Here is a 21,803-nt window from a genome sequence, read left to right on the forward strand (position 1 = left end):
TGAGATTTTTTTCTGATTTGGAAATGAAAAAGGAGTTTTCTGACTTGCTGAGCGGGGGGGCGGAATGATACTTCCTCCCCACCATATTTTTCACTGGGGGGGCTGGCGCCCCCCAGCCCCCCCGGTTCCTACGCCCTTGTATTTTTCCTCTGTTTCCTTTGTGGGGCTATTTGGGAGAAGAAAAAAAATCCATCAAAAGTTTAAATGCAAATATTTGCAAGCCACCGAATATATGACGAAAAAAATAACCCATCAACTGAAATAGAAAACGCAGGTTTACTTCCGCTGTAGGTGCCCTTTCCTGTATTTCATGTATTTTTTCGTGTGTGGATAAAAATACTCACCACCAACGAAACCATTATACCGCTGAAAACTAATCAAAGTTTATAAATTTCAATCCATCACCACAACACGGTGTACGTAAAATACAACATTCCCTTTTTAAGACATAGCACATGCACCTCCAAACAACTGCCTATTTCCAACTGATTGAAAGTTGTAAACAAAGCTACGCATTTTTTTTGCGCCAACCGATGGTTAGGCTACATTTCCTATTGACTTAGTGTGGTTGTTAGGCTTACATGTGGTCGAAGGTTGCAGTATTTCATGGATATTTTAGTTCTAGCTAACTGTGTCACAAATTCAGCGAATGAAGAGATGCTTAGGCTAGATTTTCCCGTTGGCTAAGTGTGGTGTTTGGCTACCATGGGCGCGACGATAGCAGCAAAGTAATATTGTTTTGGTTCTTTTTCGTGCAAACCTATGGTTTGGCTACATTTCCTGTTGATGTAGTGTAGGTTGTTAGGGTAACATGTGGTCGAAGATTGCAGTTTTTCATGGATATTTTGTTTTTTTATTTGCGACACACCTTGAGCAGATAAACAGATGGCTTGGTAAGATTTCCATGGGGCTTAGTGTGAAGTTAGGCTACTATGTGGTCGGAGATTTGTGGGGATATTAGGTTATTGTCGCTGGTACTGAAATTGCTAGTGGAGGCCGTAATTTGCCAGTGACTAAGCGAGAAGTTCCAGGTGATTGTGCGCAACCCTCCTGCACTGCTTCAAATTTTTTGCGGGATTGTGATAACTGTTTGCGCGATTCCGGCTTCTACTGCAAACCCTAGCAAGTCACAATGAATTTTACACAGATACCTGATATGGCCAGGGCGATTTTGTTATATTTCTCTTTTCTTTTTCGCCCTCGCAATTGTGCTTCAGATGCGCCCGTCGCCCCGCTTATTGCCGACCATGGCCTATACTCAGCTAGTCAACATAGGCCTTATAATTTATATATCCAGCACATGCGAAATTGGTATTGTTACCATGCTTATTGTGCAGAGAAATATGAAGTCACTAACCACGAGGAAAGCAAAATCGGCGACCCTGGCAGCCTAATTTGATGAAATTACATAGTGAAAGATGTAAAGAGGGTGTCTTTATTTTAATGTTTCGTAGTAAAAGGACAAACCTAATAAATCAGTTGATATTTTCACCTTCCATATGTTTTTGAATCATGATATTTTCACCTTCCATATGTTTTTAATAAACGGTATTTCAAGTAATTTTTACCGATTCCGATTATGTTCCTATTCCGATTCAGTTATTCGATTGAACACTAATAATAATAATAATAATGGGCTTTCCGGTTATCTGGATGTCTTCAAGAAAGCAGTCAAACTTTATACTGTATGTATGCGGATCTAGGCGGGCAGCTACACTGTATGCCTTATGCCTTACGTAATTCCTTCATTCTCACTGCATCGGTCCTTTGTACACACAACCAATTTGAGAATAAACACACGCTGATGTCGATACAGAAATAAGCAAGCGGCGGAAACCACAACTGATAAAATCCATCGTATCTTTTACACCCCAAGGCAATAGTTTATTTATATTGGTCAATGTTTACCCGAGATTAGCAGTCCTAAGCCCACCTCTCATGAGGGGCTTGATCAAGCCCGGGCTTTCCCCGTTCCCACGGAGTAAAAGAGTGGATCAACTTGCCCTAGCCTCGATAGGTCGATCAAGAGTGAAGCAAGGTCGCGCTCGTGGGAACAGGCTAATTGAGACAGGACTAAAGGGGAAGCTGGGTATAACTTAAATAAACTAAAATTGTTTTTTCTCATCTTGAACTCAACCAACACACACATTTACTCAAAGACATTTTATTAAAGATCCAGGAAATTGCCTATTTAGACACAATGGCATACATACAATGTGTGATAGCATAGGCTGACTTGAACATCAGAGCATTTTGAGCAGTCCTATCATGATGATCTGTAACCGATGGGGTTGACTGGCCTACCTAGTGCCATGCCTGCTAATTAGGATGCATCCAAACACAAGTAAAATGCTAACAAATAGTACTCTGTTATGGCAAGCCATATGGGACAAACACCGCATAATATACCGGCGTATTAATATGAATATTTACACAAATTAATTCGAATATATACGCTTATATATTATTAGGCAATCATAAGTCTTAAATATATCCGCGCATTAATTCAAATACATATACGTATTAATTTGAATACATATAAGGCTTAATTCGAATATATACATGAATTAAAATCAAATATATCTGTGCATTAATTCAAATACATATGGGGATTAAATCAAATATATGCATGGATTAATTCGCGTATACACACATTTGCTGTGTACATACATCCGCGATAAATGTTTCCTTGGCGGGTTTAAAACATGAAACTGCATATGTACAACCTGAACGATTACGCTATTGACAAGATGGATGCGCTACCAGCAATTTTACGTGCCCAGAATAATATTAACGTAGCGATTGATGATATAGGACTCAATCGAAGCAGCTTTTTATCCTCCTTCGCTCAGCGGTAGGCAATGGTCATTTTAAATTACTCCAACCTTTGGCCTTAGTTTTGTTTATTATTAGTGAAAGCAGCTGTAAATTTGTAGGCTATGGTCTAGCTCCATGGCCACTTCAGTACTAGGCCTTACTACTACTACTGTGTACTATAGTTACTAACGTTGGGGCTTATGTTGTGGCAGTATTAATAATTCCATGGCTTAGCTACATCATGTAGCCTATGTGCTGTATGCTTATAGCAGACTTAACCCCCACCCTGAGAAGGCTATTAAGCCTCAAGTAAACATGCAGAAAATTAGAACACACACAGGTGTCAGCACTCATTAGGTTGGAGAAATACCAGTCTTGATAGTGGTGAATACACACTGATCAAGAACTTTAGAAAGTGAAAAGGATCAGTTACGGTGAATTAGTAGTATAGAGTCAGTAAGATAAGCACTAGTAGTAGTAGTATAGTAAAGGCTTCATAATTGACGCACCTTTGTAATTGACGCACTTTCAAATATTACTAGCAATGATATAGCTGGCAACCTAAACTTTTTGCAGTCAAGCAAAATTACAGTTTAATTAGTCTGAATCCATTCCTGCAGATTGCTGACCAAATTGTGTGTTTTTTTTTTAGCTTTCAACACCCTTCCACCAGTTTTGCATGTTTTTTTGGGGCATTTGGAAATCTTACACCCTAAAAATAACAACATTTATTCAATGGGACCTGACCTGTCTGAGCTTAGAGGCTCAGAGCATAGCAAACAGCATCCAAAGTCAATGGATGTGTATACTAAGGCCTACACTACAGTTAGCTTATTGACAAATGTGTCAACTTAGGGGTGTGAAAGAACTTAACACGGCAGACATTTTGTGGTCAAATTCTGCTCAATTGTACGTTCTGTAGGCACAGAACAATAAATATTTTTAAATCATTGGATTTCTGAGGAACTACATATGAAAAATGCATGCAGTTGAGTGATTTGGATTTTTCCTTGATAGACATCGTTGATCAAATCCTTAAGTGTGTCAATTATGATCGCACCATGCTACAGTACTAACCTTAGATGTCTATTCACTTCAGTTTGAGAAATTGTAATTAAGTTTTTAATGTAACTCATAGTCATACCAGCAATGGTCCATCTGTTCATATATCTGTTCAAAATTGTTCAAAATGATCAGGACTATATGCTTATATGCAATTACAGATTTTGATGAAACTTACACACAATGAACATTTGTGGATGGGCCATCAGGAGTGGTGAAAAATTTAGGTCAAAGGTCATTGAGAGGAGCTAACCAAAACCCTTAAATATACCAAGCTAGTTGTATATGCTCTTACAGCATATGTATATGTAACAATGTCCATCCAGGTGTGAAATTTATTTAAATGACAACTTCAAACTATGTGTGACTTTGGACTAACATGGATCTGTGAGTATTTGTATTTCAACAAACCATGACATGCAGGGACAGTATGTCATCTTATTGGCCCAACAGTTTTAATCCATTTATTAACTTCCAGGTTTCATGTAAACAGGACAGGGGAGAGCCCCAACCATCGATGCGTCGGCACAACATGAAGAGGCTTAAACATGGTCGCCCTGCAAAGGTTTATAAAATGAAGATCTTTGCTTTGTTTGATCCCAAAGCAACAGCAAGGCCTTCTTCATGGAAAGCACCGAATGCCTTGTCCAATGCTGGCTTAGGTTTGTTAAAATTAATCTTCAGAATTTAATGCTACTTGGACAACAGTTGTGTACAGTTTTTATGTTGGTAGTGATAGAACATTATATTTAGTTCTTGTGGTCAACAGTTAAAACCTTCAAATTGCAATAACTATAGCAACCATAAGTTGGAATTTCTTAACTTGCTATGGTGTTATTGGTAGGTAGCCTACACATGCTGGTCTCTGTTGCAATTCATATCATGCACATTTAGGAGAGCATGGCCTAGCAATTATTGGTTTGTTTACTGTTAGGCTTTCTTAAAAATATTCATATGAAACGTTTATATTGTGGTTTGACCTGGCCTCTGGTCATTTCCCTTTTAGTAAGTACTGTAAATAAAACCTCTTGCATATATAGAGTTAAAATGACTAACAACATGGACATAAACCAAAGAAGCTAATTCCAATCATCAAATAATTATTTTACATGTTATTATGCAACATCTGTTACAAATATTTCAATATCTGTAACCATGTTTATGCAATGCTTCCTCAATGATACTGTCAATTGGACACAGTAATTGTTTAGTAGTAATCCATATATGCATTGTTTGGATAATTAAGTTCAATGGTAATTTTTGAAAACATGCCCAGTACATTCTGTGCCTCCCATGTCAATGGGTCTCTTGTGATTTGGTCACAGGATTCCATGGGGGGAGGGGGTGGCAATCAGGAATTTGATTTTAAGGCATATTGTTGGGGTCAACAGTGGTGGAGAGATCTTTGTGAAACTCATAAAATTTATCTGGCAATTTGTATTCTGTATGTGTATGAGGCCTTTAGTATTTAGGACTGGAAATATTTAACATAATAACATTATAATGTCTTTTGCTTAAGAAATACTAGTCTTCTTTCAAATTCAAAATGACTTAAGCGGAAGATATATCACTTCATATTCTGTCATAATGAACTGCTTTGCTCATTAAAACAAAATTGTAACCTTTACCAAATTATTATCTACAAGAAATCAGGTGACCTTCTTTCACAAATACTAAACCTTTTCAAAGGTACGAACCGCAGCACCTTTCAATCCATTATAGACAGAAACTTACTGTAGGTAATTTTTCCCTCTTCCAATACCATTACATGTAGTTTGCTATTTCTTCAACACACTCTTCCCTCTTCCAACAGCACCATGTAAAGTTTTCTATTTTTTTCATCTATGACAGAAATTTCAATGATACATTGTTTTCAGGACATCCGCCAAGAGAAGGCACCATACCAGCTCATCTGGATAGTGATGAGTTCAAAAGTATAGTTCAAAATGTGTTCTGCCAATATCTGTACCATCCATAAATTCAGAAGTAAGTATATTTGCTTCAAGTTTTAACCTTATCAAGGTTCCAAAATATAAAGTTGAACAATTCCATGATCATGAATGTGGTGGTGGGAACTGGTGTTCCCTGGTTCAATTTGAAACCTGTTTGATTCATAGAACCATGTTGTAGATAATCATTACTTTATCAAATCTTATTCACATGACACAGTGACAATACTAATACCATGATATTTATAGTGATCATGCACTGACCATTAAAATTCCATACTCTTTTGGTATGTAGTACTTGATACACATGAACCAGACTTTCCATACTATTCTAGTGACTACACATGTGTGTCTGTTAAGTTGTGTATGTTTTAATGACACTGTGTTACTTGTCCATCATAGACCATTTGTTGGGTATGTTCAAGGACCCTCAATGGTGCAGATTGCTTGATGTTCCTGCAGCAAGATGAGGAATTTAATGAATCCCTTGCTGCAACAGAAACCAGGTTTTAATTTCTTAATGAAATAACTTCAGTAAAAAAATAAGCCTGTACTGTCTATGGCGCGAGAACGCGAAATATATTACTTACAAATATATATATATGCTGTACTTGCAAAATACATACATGGTTAACTTCAAAAATAAATTTTAGACATATTTACATATATGTATGCACATATATATTCCCTGAAATTATATTTATTCCCTTGTGGGTGTGAAGACTCTCGCAAAAAGAAACGTCTAATGCTGGTAATCTGATCTAGTTTCAAATGAGGTGTAACAGAAGTGTTAGACACCACCATTGATCCCAGAAAATACACACACAGCTTGCTACTGTCAGTAATTGGACACTAGTGTACAGTCAGTACATACTGCTGCTGCTGTTTTGCCATAGTCCTCATAGAACCGTTGGCATTCTCTTGTTTGCCTTTGCTCTTGCCACGGCCATTCCTCCATCTGTCCACTTCCTGATGTTATCGATCCATCCTGTTTTCCTACGTCCTGGCCTGGCCTTCCCTGCTACTTCTCCTTCTACTGTCATCTGAATTAGGCTATCTGATCGGCGCTTCCAATGTCCATACATAGACAGCTTCCTCTTCCTTAACTGGACAAGTAGACCTTCCTCTTCTGGAACTCCTACCCTTTGGCGGATCCATGCATTTGTCTTTCTATCTTTCCAGCTGACCTGAAGCATTCTACGCCACACCCACAGCTCAAGTGATTCTATTTTCTTCATGTCATTCTGTTTTAATGCCCAACTTTCTGCACCATAGAGAGCTACACTCCACACATGAGATTTCACCAGCTGTTTCTTCAGTTTCAGGCTGATCTCTTTTGCCTTCCACAATCCAATTAGTTGGCTGGTGGCATCTCTTGCAATTGCCAACCTAGTACAAATCTCTGGTGTAGAGTCTCCATCAATCCTTACCATTCAAAAGTTGAGCCAAGGTATTTGAAGCTGTCTACCTGGTTGATACATACAGCTGCTGTCAATACCCACAGCACAGTACATACAGCTGCTGTCAATACCCACAGCACAGTGTGCAAACGATACAGCGATGGACATCTCAGGTCCAGCTAAAGATAACAAGGTATCACGTTTCATTACTGTCTGCATTTTGTAGCGACACAAACAAAACGTCACTCATACATATTTCTTCTTACAAAGAATACAAATATATTTTTGCATAGAATATAATTTATTCTGTAGAATATATATACTTTCTGTAACAGAATATGAATAATTTCTGTAACAGAATTTATATATTTTGTTAGAGAAAAATATTTTTCTGTACCAGAATTTCAACATTTGAGAATATGCCCTTTAGAAAGACTGGCGTTCATTTTTGTCCACTGCCCACTTCTTCACATTTCAAGGTTATTAGTTTGGAACGTTAGCCGGTGTTACGTTATCAATTTTCCAAGCCTTGCTAAGATAATGAACGTGGAAAAGTCATTTGCACAGCTCAAATTTCCTGTGATCTACCGCAAGAGCCTATTAAAATGTCCAAGGCCGGTAAACGGTTGCGTCAGTGGTATTAAAGGGCGCATTTTCACTGAAAAAAAGATGTAATTTGTTCAATTCAACTCGGCTGCGCCTCGTTGAATGGAACAGATTACATCTTTCAACGAATGAAATATTTGCACTATTGCACGAATGGAAATCATTCATTATTTGTTTCATACAACATATTAATTAGATGGGTAAAATGCACTCATGCAACAAATTGTTTTGAACAGACAGGTTGCTCTGCTCTCTTACCATTGAAAAAAGTGCTACCAAAAAAGTATAACCCATGGTTCTATTTCATAGAGTGGAATAGAGTGGATTTTGCATGCAATCAACAAGCAATTGACCAATCAAATGACCAGAATACATTTAGGTGTTGTATAATATCACTAAATGAGTGGTTACAAATAAACAGTGTCACACATGAATAGGTGTACACCGTGCATCCAGACAACTGAAGAGTTTTCTCTGTGAAGATATATTTGCAACAGATGGCTAGCAAACTTAACTGTCTATTTTACCCAAGTAACCATAGAATGAAATAAATAATATCATGCAAACAGTGAGTTTGCTGCCATTATGGTCCAATTATATTTCATGACTCACTCATTAGACATTTAATTTAAATTCTTACCAATGTGCTGTTGGTACCAAATGGAAATTCTTTTCATGGCAATAAATCTATCCACATATGTCCTGAAGGGTATTGAACGGGTCCAATTGCAAAATAATAAGTATGTGTCAGTTGGGTGCATGCAAGTTTGTAGACAGGTCATTGAGCCCTGTCAAGCCGATTATGTCTTAAGATGGCTTCCTTATATATGGGATAGTACAGTTACAGATTATCCCAAGTTCCAATAATTGTTCTTTCATTTTGTGAGGATATTTCCTCAGTTTGGCAGTACTTAACATAAAATACAGTACCTTCTCCACATATAAGATCAACATGTACACTGTTAACTGGTGCAACAATCAATGTGCACATACATGTATGCAGTTTTGTGGAGCAATCTACAGGTATGTTATCATACAAAGCATGGGGAGTGTCATAACCAATTCAACAATGTACATACCAATTGAAAGATGTGTTAAATTGTAAAACCGCTTTAAATGACTATATCGGCTGTAACTTTCTTCTCTTTCAGGAACAACAGCTAGTTACACGTGAATCCACATCACGCCATCTTGCTCTGGTATGTGTTTGCTTATAAAGTGGATCTTTCCGTGGTAGAACATGGGACATTAGCAAGATATAAAATATTGTTTCAAGACTTGTTGAAACCCCAATATTCCTCACTGTTTCTATCATTTTTATAAAGTTACATATATCCGTTTCCATAAGTGGATCACAGTCAGAGATCCACAATATCATCTTTCCAGAAGTTCTTGAAAACTTTAACATTCAATCATACATTTATCTTTTATTTATAATGATCCGGATCAGATCCCCTGATGTTATCAGATGATCATCTCTTCAGGGGGTAAACTTATGCATTGATCTGGACGCATTACACTTGAGTTGTATTCTGATCCTCCCCAGCTATTCACCAGATGTTTGTAAAAAAATAATATTGGAAATGTGTCATGTGCTGAGCTGCTGATCGAATAGTATGTATACTCCAAAATGATCGTTGTCATGGTTGCATAGCCTTAGGGTAAGGTGACCAGACGTCCCCGATTTTCGGGGACAGTCCCCGATTACAGTGTGCTGTCCCCAATGAACAAGTGTCCCCGAAAATGTCCTCGATTCGTCTAAATGTTCAGGAATTTTGAAAATATCCCACATTATTAGTAAAATAATTATAAAAACAAAATTTAGTCAAGTGTGCAGGCGTAGAACGGAACAGGTGGGGCAGCGTAAAGTAGAAACACTGTTAAAAATATGCTACATCGATCTAGCCTAGCACTCTTTCGACCGTATAATTGACAACTACGGCGACACAACGACACTTATAGTGTGAGCATGAGCAACTCACAAGCTCTCAAAGAACCACGTGAAGTAAGTGAATTTCATCTAAAAAAAGCTACATTTTTGAAAATAAAATTGATTTAAAAAAGGTCCTAAGTATCACTATTTTACATCTAAGCACCTTAGGCACTTGAAAATTTTCCAAAGGGGAGGGGGACACCCCCTCCCCTTAAACCCCTCCCCCATATCAGTCACGCAATAAATGTCCCCGATTATAGTCAGGAAAATATGGTCACCTTACCTTAGGGTGGCAATACTAGACTATGCATGGCCCACACGCACGCAGTCTGCTTAGGATTTAGCACATGCATGATACAGGACTAGAATTTCACACGAGAATGCATGTGACGTAATGAGGTCACCGGATATCTCGGGTCACTGTTGATGCGGGAGTGTTCACATTGCAAATTAATCTTGACATCCGGATCAGATCCTAGTCTCTGCCATCATCAAAATAGGAGAATCAGATCCGGATCTGAACTACTGCGTTTAAGCTGCAACCGTGATCTGATCCGGATCTAGTGTAAAAGCACCCTAGTAGAACTGGCAAAATGCAAAAGAACATCTTTATGGAATGACCAGAATGATGTATTTCCAGTGAGGGCATTTGTGCATTCCCACACAAAAACTGATTAAAAAAGAATAAGCTATGTTGCCTTCATTTGTTGACTGTTTCTGTCATGTCATAAGAATGTCTCCAATTTTACTTTGTGTATTGTTTCATCACTTAATTTTGAAATCAAGTGCCGTCTCCTTAGTGGTGATATCCTTCAAAAGAAAATTTACAAAAGAGGATCCTGTGTCCGTAAGTAAATGTATCATTAATTGCAATGTGAGGTATTTCACATAATACATCACTCCAAGAACATGGCGACTAAGTGTCAAAAGATATGGCAAGATTTTTTATAGTATGTTTTTCAGTAAAGTGCAGATGGCATGAGTGATCACATGCAGAGTGCTAACCAAATTGCCATACATAATAGTCTCATTTGAATTGCTTTCCTTGTTTGCTAAATGAATCCTTGTGTATTTACCACATATATGCCTTATATACACTTTTGTTGTGTTTATTTCATGCAGGACTGGATTGGATCATCGCAAGGTACTACAGAAGACTTCACCATCAATATAATGAGGGGATATCAAATAAGGATAGCAAATTTGCATCCAACATACTACTAGACATTGGCATCATGCCTAGTAAATGTGTCATGGGTAAGTTTTAATTGCAAGCAACTTTCGTGATATCTCAATTTTTGTTATAGTTAACGACATCATTCAGTTCAACAATATGTGAATGAAAATGAAGTTGCATACTGAAAGAAGACATATTTATTAACTTGTTAAAATTATGAAGTAAAATTATGAATCAGTGAGTGCCATAACTGTTGCAGTCTTCCACTATGTGACAAGTTGCAATTAAGTAATATGAGTGACATACATATTTTATCCAGCATGCATGTTGTCTTTTTCTTTTGATACTACTGTATGTTGACATTCATTACACTGTATGGTTGAGGTTCCCCATCCCTGCTCCCCCAATTGAGTATATTGTACTGTCATTCATTGCACTATAAGGACACTGTGACCTTTTAATGGTCACATCCTTTATGGGTGTCACCACGATAACATCATAGCACCTAGAGTTCTTGAAGGAGTATCCAACAATATGGATGACCCAGCCACCAGTTCAATCATTTATTATATTGTTCTTCTGTCCATTGTTTTCTAACTTAAATATTTGATAATATGTCAAATCTTTGTATCTAGTCTACTGTTTCATATTCTATTTGTGGCTTACAGTCTCTTCTCTCACTTGGATGTACACTTACATCATTAGATTCAGCACGCTTCAAAGTCAGTTAGAACACACTACTGTCAGTCATAGTATACTACTTGTATTGTCCTCATGTTTTAGGTGCTCTTCCTATGTACATGTGCAGTCACTACCATCAGACATTAGATTCAGTATGCTTTAAAGTCAGTTAGAACACACTACTGTCAGTCATAGTATACTACTTGTATCGTCCTCATGTTTTAGGTGCTCTTCCTATGTACATGTGCAGTCACTACCATCAGACATTAGATTCAGTATGCTTTAAAGTCAGTTAGAACACACTACTGTCAGTCATAGTATACTACTTGTATTGTCCTCATGTTTTAGGTGCTCTTCCTATGTACATGTGCAGTCACTACCATCAGACATTAGATTCAGTATGCTTCAAAGTCAGCTAGAACACACTACTGTCAGTCATAGTATACTACTTGTATCGTCCTCATGTTTTAGGTGCTCTTCCCTATGTACATGTGCAGTCACTACCATCAGACATTAGATTCAGTATGCTTTAAAGTCAGTTAGAACACACTACTGTCAGTCATAGTATACTACTTGTATTGTCCTCATGTTTTAGGTGCTCTTCCTATGTACATGTGCATTCACTACCATCAGACATTAGATTCAGTATGCTTTAAAGTCAGTTAGAACACACTACTGTCAGTCATAGTATACTACTTGTATCGTCCTCATGTTTTAGGTGCTCTTCCTATGTACATGTGCATTCATTACCATCAGACATTACATTCAGTATGCTTTAAAGTCAGTTAGAACACACTACTGTCAGTCATAGTATACTACTTGTATCGTCCTCATGTTTTAGGTGCTCTTCCTATGTACATGTGCAGTCACTACCATCAGACATTAGATTCAGTATGCTTTAAAGTCAGTTAGAACACACTACTGTCAGTCATAGTATACTACTTGTATCGTCCTCATGTTTTAGGTGCTCTTCCTATGTACATGTGCAGTCACTACCATCAGACATTAGATTCAGTATGCTTTAAAGTCAGTTAGAACACACGACTGTCAGTCATAGTATACTACTTGTATCGTCCTCATGTTTTAGGTGCTCTTCCTATGTACATGTGCAGTCACTACCATCAGACATTAGATTCAGTATGCTTTAAAGTCAGTTAGAACACACTACTGTCAGTCATAGTATACTACTTGTATTGTCCTCATGTTTTAGGTGCTCTTCCTATGTACATGTGCATTCATTACCATCAGACATTACATTCAATATGCTTTAAAGTCAGTTAGAACTAGTGTTTGCACGGGTTATCCGGGTACCCGGGTACCCGCCCGACGTGATACTACCCGGTTCCTAATTTATTACCCGAATCCTAAGCAAAGTGAGATTTAAAAAAAAAAAAAAAATTGGCAAACCGATGGTTAGGTAGATTTTCCATTGACTTAGTGTGGTGTTAGGCTACAATGTGGTCAAAGATAACAGCAATAACGAAGGGGCCTGTTCGACGCGATACTACCCGGTTCCTAATTTATTACCCGAATCATAGGCCTACGCAAAGTGTGATTGTTTAAAAAAAATTGCAAACCGATGGTTAGGCTGATTTCCCATAGACTTAGTGTTGTTAAGCTACCACGTGTTCGAAGATAACAGCAATAACAAAAGCTTTCCATAGATATCTTATAACTGCGTCACAATTTCAGCTAATAAACAGATGGCTAGGCTAAACTCCCCCCATTGACTTAGTGTGGTGTTAGGCAACCATGTGGTCGAACGTAACAGCAATTACGAAAGGATTCCATGGATGTCTTATAACTGCGTCACATCTCCAGCAAACAAACAGATGGTTAGGCTTAGCTAGATTTCTCATTGACTTAGTGTGGTGTTAGGCTACCATGCGGAAGAAATTATTATTTATTCATTCGTTTATTTCAAAGAAGGAAAGGCTGACAAGAAATTTTACGCGATGTTTATGGATTATAGACTGGATAACTAAAAAATAGTAATCGCAACTGGCTTTTTACTAATCGTTTATTCCAAATGCGATCAAATTGCGCGATCTCGCGGCTAATGAGAACCCTGGGCCTGCACAATAGATAGTAGTAGTATTAAAAACTGTTTAAGAGCTAAATTGGATATCTATATGGTTTGATCCAATAGACGTGCACGAGCTAGCATAAGCAGCGGCGGCAGTGCGATGTTAGTAGTAATGCTAATTATAATTAAATAATTTATTTATTAACAAGTTAATGAAAGAAACAGAAGCATATAAAAATTATTGAGGGAGGTTTTATACCTTATCTTACACTAACTTATTTGAACATGAAAACATTGTCAGTAGAGAATATAATGCATTTATTACAGCATCCAATATGTAATATCTTGAAAATCGTGATACTGTACACGAGGGTAAACAATTTTTTCCGGGTACCCGGATACCCGACGGGTAACGGCCCTCGGGTACCCGGTTCCCGATTTTTGGACCCGTGTAAACACTAGTTAGAACACACTACTGTCAGTCATAGTATACTACTTGTATCGTCCTCATGTTTTAGGTGCTCTTCCTATGTACATGTGCAGTCACTACCATCAGACATTACATTCAGTATGCTTTAAAGTCAGTTAGAACACACTACTGTCAGTCATAGTATACTACTTGTATCGTCCTCATGTTTTAGGTGCTCTTCCTATGTACATGTGCAGTCACTACCATCAGACATTACATTCAGTATGCTTTAAAGTCAGTTAGAACACACTACTGTCAGTCATAGTATACTACTTGTATCCTCCTCATGTTTTAGGTGCTCTTCCTATGTACATGTGCAGTCACTACCATCAGACATTAGATTCAGTATGCTTTAAAGTCAGTTAGAACACACTACTGTCAGTCATAGTATACTACTTGTATTGTCCTCATGTTTTAGGTGCTCTTCCTATGTACATGTGCCGTCACTACCATCAGACATTAGATTCAGTATGCTTTAAAGTCAGTTAGAACACACTACTGTCAGTCATAGTATACTACTTGTATCGTCCTCATGTTTTAGGTGCTCTTCCTAGGTACATGTGCAGTCACTACCATCAGACATTAGATTCAGTATGCTTTAAAGTCAGTTATGCACACTACTGTCAGTCATAGTATACTACTTGTATTGTCCTCATGTTTTAGGTGCTCTTCCTATGTACATGTGCAGTCACTACCATCAGACATTAGATTCAGTACGCTTTAAAGTCAGTTAGAACACACTACTGTCAGTCATAGTATACTACTTGTATCGTCCTCATGTTTTAGGTGCTCTTCCTATGTACATGTGCCGTCACTACCATCAGACATTAGATTCAGTATGCTTTAAAGTCAGTTAGAACACACTACTGTCAGTCATAGTATACTACTTGTATCGTCCTCATGTTTTAGGTGCTCTTCCTAGGTACATGTGCAGTCACTACCATCAGACATTAGATTCAGTATGCTTTAAAGTCAGTTATGCACACTACTGTCAGTCATAGTATACTACTTGTATCGTCCTCATGTTTTAGGTGCTCTTCCTATGTACATGTGCAGTCACTACCATCAGACATTAGATTCAGTATGCTTTAAAGTCAGTTAGAACACACTACTGTCAGTCATAGTATACTACTTGTATTGTCCTCATGTTTTAGGTGCTCTTCCTATGTACATGTGCAGTCACTACCATCAGACATTAGATTCAGTACGCTTTAAAGTCAGTTAGAACACACTACTGTCAGTCATAGTATACTACTTGTATTGTCCTCATGTTTTAGGTGCAGACACTATTATCAGTCACAACTTATAGTGTCCTCACATTAAATAATCTCCTCTGTAGTACATTTGGGACACTATTGCCAGTCATAATTGTTCTTATTTAATTTATTTTGAATTTTAAAATTCTAAGCTTCATTTCATTTGTGGACATAACTGTCAGTGAAACTGTCCTTACTTATATTTCTCAGTATCTGTTGATATGTCAACAAACATATACTTATAATATTTATAGCTTGCTTTGCATGTTTGGGGTAACATGTGAGCAGGGGCAGTAGATGAAGAATCTTTTACATGGTATGTTTTATATTGCACTTCTGGACCAATTCATACATGGGTGTGTGCAGTGGCGGAGCTAGGGGTACTATTCAGGGGGGCGAGAATGGTCTGTAGGGGCGCTTTTTCGACACTATCTAAGCGGAGCGCCACCACAGATTGGCGCAGAGCGTACATAATTTTTTGAGTAAAGATACTCCCTAGATCGACGGAAATCCCCCTTCCTGGGCCTTGCTAATTTGCAGATAAACTAAGAATAAATAGGGGTTTTGTTAATTAATCCCTTTAAAAAATCCATCCAAACTATGACACTTTTTAGATGCTGCTTCTTTCAGCACCTTCCGTTTCCTATTTGCACATCCAGATGGTTTATATTTAGGCATTTTGTGATATTAGAGTTAAAACAAGAAACATGCCTATGGTATCCCGTTGTTCCGATTGTCGACTAACAAATAACCTACTGCACTAATCAACACACTGATCATGTAGCGGCATATAAGGTAGCCGCGGCGGAACGGGAAAATTGTTGGGGGGCTAAAATGTGGAGACTATCTAAGCGGAGCGCCAACATCGGTTGGCGCAGAGCGTACAATAAAATTTTGGGTTTTTCAAACCCCCCAGATGGCCGGAAACGGCACTTCCCGAGTGTTTTATGCTGCGAATACCTAGCCCTAAAACATGGGTCTCAAGCCTGCAATTTCTCAGATTGCACGTAAAAATCTGTAAAAACATTGTAATTTGTATATTCGATGGTGTTTTAAGAGAGTAGCTATTACTCGACGAGTCGACGTGTACTCGCAAAGACGTTTTTGAGTGTAGTAAATTACTACTTGCAATTAAATGCAATAATTACAAGGGCGTCGGGAGCTATTTTTGATTGGTACGGCGGTTCAGAGTGTGGCCAACTATCATAATTATCGGGGGGGACGTTTGGTAGGTCAAACAATGCTACGTGCCACCATGGTTGGCGCGTAGCGTAATTGGAGAAAATTTTGAAAATATGCCTCCCAGATTACAGGAAATGGCACTTCCCGAGCTTGAAAACAAGACCCCTGCCATGCTAGAGTAGTCACATTTAGCCTACTTGCCGTCATCATTATTGAAAATTATTGAAACATATACCTCCGAGATTTTTTTGTTTTCCACTTTTTAGTCCTACTTTTTTTTTTTTTTGCGTTGTGAATATTGGTCTGGCGTTCGCCGGACCTGCCTGTACCGGCTCCGACGCCCCTGAATTAAATAAATGTCACAAGAAAAAACAAAGCATTTCTTAATGTCAACAAATGGGTAATTCCAAAACCATGTGCAGTTGCCAACAAATTTCTATGACATAGCACTGTCATCATGTCATGTATACAGTACAGGTGAAATGCTAATATTGTGTTTTTGTTCGTTTAATAATTGATTGCGTTTAAACATAAAGCCATGTTCCACGCCTTGCTTGTACTCGTAGTGTAAACGCAAATGTTGATGAGTGTAGCGTTTAGCTTATTACCCTCTTATTTAAAACAGTAATATTCGATGAGGCATGATACAGACAATAATTATCCTATTTAATTATTACACCTAAACGTGTGCATCGGACAGATCGACAAGTATATGCATTAAAAAATGGGCAGATGCACGTTTCGGAGCCTTGGTAAATATTGGGGGGGCTTATCATGCATTTGCCCCCTCAACTTTTTCATTGGGGGGCTGAGCCCCCCCAAGCCCCCCCAGTTCCGCCACCACTGATATAACGTACACTGCATGCCAACTTAAAGTTTGGTGTTTATTAATATTTCAGCCACTGCGCTTGGCGTATTGTCTAAAACTACATGGAAACCCCGTACAGTTTTTAGAAATAGTTTTGCACAAAGGAAGTGCCGATAAATTAAAGACCGCAATTAGAGCATTTTGTCAGAAAATAACACCAACAAATGTGACAAATGTCAGTAGGTAGATAAGAGCGCAATAAAAAAGTCAATAATCGTGAATAAGTGAAAAGTGGTAAAAAGCTGAAAAGGGCGCCAGCAGTCCATTTGACTCCGTCCGGGGGGGGGGGCATCAGCCCCCTGACTGTACGGACCCTCCACCGGGTGTGTGGTCAGTATAATTGAATTTTTTTTTCAGTTGTATCATTTCCCCAAAATATCATGCATGGCCTACGTACGACAATAACAATTACAATGCAATTCCTGATACATATATATATATATAATATATATAGTTATGAATGCGGGCATATGTTTACATTGGTGGATGGTAGCTGGGGCCTATGTGTACCTTGGGCATATGTTTACCAACTTCTTGGTAAACAAAAGTCTGAGACATTACCATTTCAAATATCGTGCGTTATGTAAACAAGTTTCACTTCGAATGTAGTCAATATGATGGTATTTATCAGAAATTGACTAAGAAGTGTTTGTATGTTCTTGCTATAAAGATAAATTTTGGTGAAAATATGAGCCTCACTCAGCAGTTTATATAACGTTATTTTCGCATACTGTGTAGGTAGGGTATATGTCGACCGCAACTTTCCGCGCAATATATGGCAAAACTAGGAAATATATATCAGCGACATTCAGAAATTGTATTAAAGACACTTTAATGCTACCCTTGGTGACATTTCGGAATATCCTGGTCGTAATATAACAAAAATTGATAATTTTAGACCCTTGCAGTACGAGACTTGTAACGATATGGCGCCATCAACAGTTTACACACAGCGCAAAGGTTCGTACATGCACGAAGTAGGCTACGACTGTTGTACACAGACCTGTACGTAGTATTACATCATCTTCCCAGCAACGTAAGTATCTTATTTTAGCTGTAATTTTATCGGTGAAAGACTACTGATAAGGTGCTCACTTGAAACCAAGGCTTACGCATTACCTGTCTATCCCATATACTTCTTCATGTGAAACTTGTTGCCACTAACAGCAGTATTATTTGACCGAAACTGTGCATATTATTAGCCAGTTGTGAAGCATACCTTAGGCCAGCCTAAGCTAAAAGTATTACTAGGAGGTATCGAGTGTGCCTAGCAAGTACATATCTCATTCATTAGGTTACTCGTTTATATTTGAAGGTCATGAGTAGTCATGACCTATGAAAGGCGTACAGAATAAAACTGTAGCTAAGTGGCTGTGGGGTAGAGTTTTGGGGCTTCCTTGCTGTTCTAAAGAATGGTAGCCTAGTAGTAGCATGGTGGGCGCAAAATTGACACACTTAAGGATTTGATCAACATTGCCTATCAAGGAAAAATCCGAATTACTCAACTGTATGTGTTCAAAGGTGTAGTTCCTCAGCAATGTAATGATCTCAAAATATTTATGGTTCTGTGCTTATGTACTGTACAATTGAGCAGAATTTGACCACAAAATGTCTGCCGTGTCAAATTCTTTCATACCCCTAAATTGACACATTCGTCGATAAGCTAACCGTAGTGTAGGCCTTAGTATACATCCATTGACTTTAGATGCTTCTTGCTATGCTCTGAGCGAATAAGCTCAGACAGGTCAGGTCCCAGAAAGTAGTATTATCATATCGAGGTAATGTAGATTGTTTTTAAGGTGTAAGATTTCCAAATGCCCAAAAAATGTGCAAAACTGGGGGAGGGTGTTCAAAGCTTCAAAATTACCACAATTTGGTCAGCAGATGGCAGAAATGGATTCAAACTCATGAAATATGTAATTCTGCTTGACTGCAAAAAGTTTAGGTGGGCTGCTGTATCATTGCTAGTAATAATTGAAGGTGCGTCAATTACGGGGGTGCGTCAATTATGAAGCCTTTACTATATAAGTACTAGTTAACTTACATGTAATGTATTGTAATGGTGATACTGAGTGATAGTGATATGCTCTAAGTATCTAGTACTACGTACTACAGTACTGGTATGGTAGTCCTACAACTTACAAACTACGTGTAGGCTAATCAATTGCAAATTCAATTAATTCAATGCATAACTCACTATAAGAAAGTAAGTATCACATATAGTCAGGTGGCTTAGCAACAATTTTCAGGATTAACGTAACCTGCATGACAAAAGTACCAAATTTGACATGGAGTTTCTTTTATCTATTGATTTTATCCGTGGAACCCACTTGATCGGTTCCAATTTTCCAAGATGGTGGCCAAAATCCAAGATGGCCACCAGAAAAAAAGGAAATGTCATTTATCTGGCTGTAAAATTGGAGGTGAACAAATAAGGGGTCAATTCAGGTGTTTCCGGGGTCACTGAAACAGATGATGGTCATGGCATGTTGCTTGGGTAACCCATTTCCAAGACGGTGGCCAAAATCCAGGATGGCCGCCATCAGAGCTGTAGATGAAGTTATGTCAAAGATTAAGAAAAACTAGCCATTTGCAGGCAGCAATTAACTACTGCAAGGATAAAACAGATCACTTCATTGACATCTTGTTGGATAGATGAAGAAATAACTACAGGACACTGTTAACTTTTGTATCTATCCCAGTTAAACTTAGTACAAAGCTTTTTGTCAGAGTTTAACTTAAAGATGTTCTAGCTGTATTCCAAGTTCCAACATTCAACGTGCCAACTCTACAAGAGATATTGCTCAAGCCAAGCTGGACAATGATCTCTTGCAACCACTCAGAATCAATCAGTAAAACAACATTTATTATTTCATAGTCTTTGCCAAACTGAACTTTACCAGAAGAACACATACTAGTGAAACACTTAGGAAGAATGCTGGATTTCCAGGCAAATTTGAAGTCAGAGCTTTTTTGTCGACTACTACAGTCTACAGCTAGAATGTAATCTGATAAGCTTTGAAAGTGATAGCATGCTTAATATGTGGCCAGTAAGTACAGATCTTTAAGATACAATTAGTTGATTGGTTGTTATTTCTGTGATCATGGGAGATGTATACATCTCAATTGCTACACATACCAATTTTCTTGCAAAATTTTAAGGTTTTGTGTCATGTTATTTTGCAAAAATGGTCTTGATCCGGCTGCAATAGTCTCTTTAAAGCTTTGATATAAACTAGTGTTTGCACAAGTAACCCAGGTACCTGCCCAACCGTTCCGAACATACTACCCAGTTCTGACATAAAATGTAAAGATATAATTTTGTTCAAAATGTACAAGTTTGTTCAGGAAACTTATTGAAGCATTGCTTTTAATGTTTGCCACAATGCCCTTGAAAAATAATTTACAGTTACTGTAGAAATGTTGATCTGTCTTGAATCCATAGTCCCCATAATCACAAGCTGCCATTACATCAGAAAACACGTCTGATTCTTCTAGAATTGATGTTTGTTATGCCTAACGTTCGGTTGTAACATGAGAACAGGCCTCGGAATATGGCTAATATTTTTGATCAAGTAATGATGCAAAAGTAAGTGCAAACTTCCTAAGTTAAGAAACAACATTGGAGTAGTTTTTAGTTGTTATGATTTCTTTATGTTATGTTCTATCTGGTAATGTTCTACAGTAATTCTAGAGAAGTTATAAAAGAACCGTTAGGTACCTAACCCCCCCCCCCCCCCTCCTTTCTCCTTCATATCTCTACTAACATGAATTCTTTAAAGTGCATTGAATATATTCAAATCAATTGAGGTGTATTTGTTTCTCTTTAGCAAACAGGAAATGAAGACAAGGTCACAAAAAGTATTATCGATGAAGAACCTGTTACAGTAAGTATATTCTCTTTATTGTCAAGTGCAAGATGAAGTGCCTGAACCACCCCCCCCCCCTCACAATTCTTCATATCTCAACTAACATGAATTCTTTAAAGTTCATTGAATGTCATTTATATTCAAATCAATTGAGGTGTATTTGTTTCTCTTTAGCAATCAGAGAATGAGGAAGAACCAACAGAAAGTGATGTCAGAGATAACTCTCTAGTACCCGTAAGTTTTGTTGCACTTTGTTGCACTTGTTTTCCATTCTGTTGTTTCTGACAAATTTGTTTATAAGTCAGGTAAGTTGCAGACATTTATGGATATGATCGCACCTGTACACTAGCTCTTTTTACCACACAGAAAAAGAGATGCTCTGATAAGCCCTTTCTCTGAAGAGTTAAAGACTTTGTATTTCTTTGGAGGTGTGAGTGTGTGTGTGTGTGTGGGGGGGGGGTAGCATGGGATTGGCTGGTAATCAGTTTGTTCATGGCTGAGTGCCAGA

At 38.0% G+C, this 21,803-nt stretch overlaps 1 protein-coding gene across 12 annotated transcripts in view; it reads left to right on the plus strand.

Annotated features, from left to right (window-relative positions):
- LOC139971061 (uncharacterized) overlaps positions 1-21,803 on the plus strand; it is a 50,281-nt gene that overhangs the window by 6,840 nt on the left and 21,638 nt on the right. For 5 of the 12 annotated variants that reach the window (XM_071977229.1, XM_071977228.1, XM_071977231.1 and 2 more), the window contains exons 5-7: positions 4,358-4,541; positions 5,757-5,865; positions 10,890-11,024. In XM_071977229.1, the coding sequence (XP_071833330.1) occupies positions 5,826-5,865; positions 10,890-11,024 (175 nt within the window). In that variant the 5' untranslated portion in view covers positions 4,358-4,541; positions 5,757-5,825. Of the gene's footprint in view, positions 1-1,217; positions 2,855-4,332; positions 4,542-5,756; positions 5,866-7,147; positions 7,422-8,985; positions 9,034-10,889; positions 11,025-18,324; positions 18,463-18,496; positions 18,948-21,256; positions 21,314-21,469; positions 21,530-21,803 lie in introns of those variants that run through there. The other 7 variants (XR_011794304.1, XM_071977236.1, XM_071977239.1 and 4 more) reach the window with 6 other exon arrangements.

Source organism: Apostichopus japonicus, chromosome 8, assembly GCF_037975245.1.
Source record: "Apostichopus japonicus isolate 1M-3 chromosome 8, ASM3797524v1, whole genome shotgun sequence".
In the NCBI taxonomy this organism is placed as follows: Eukaryota; Metazoa; Echinodermata; class Holothuroidea; order Aspidochirotida; family Stichopodidae; genus Apostichopus; species Apostichopus japonicus.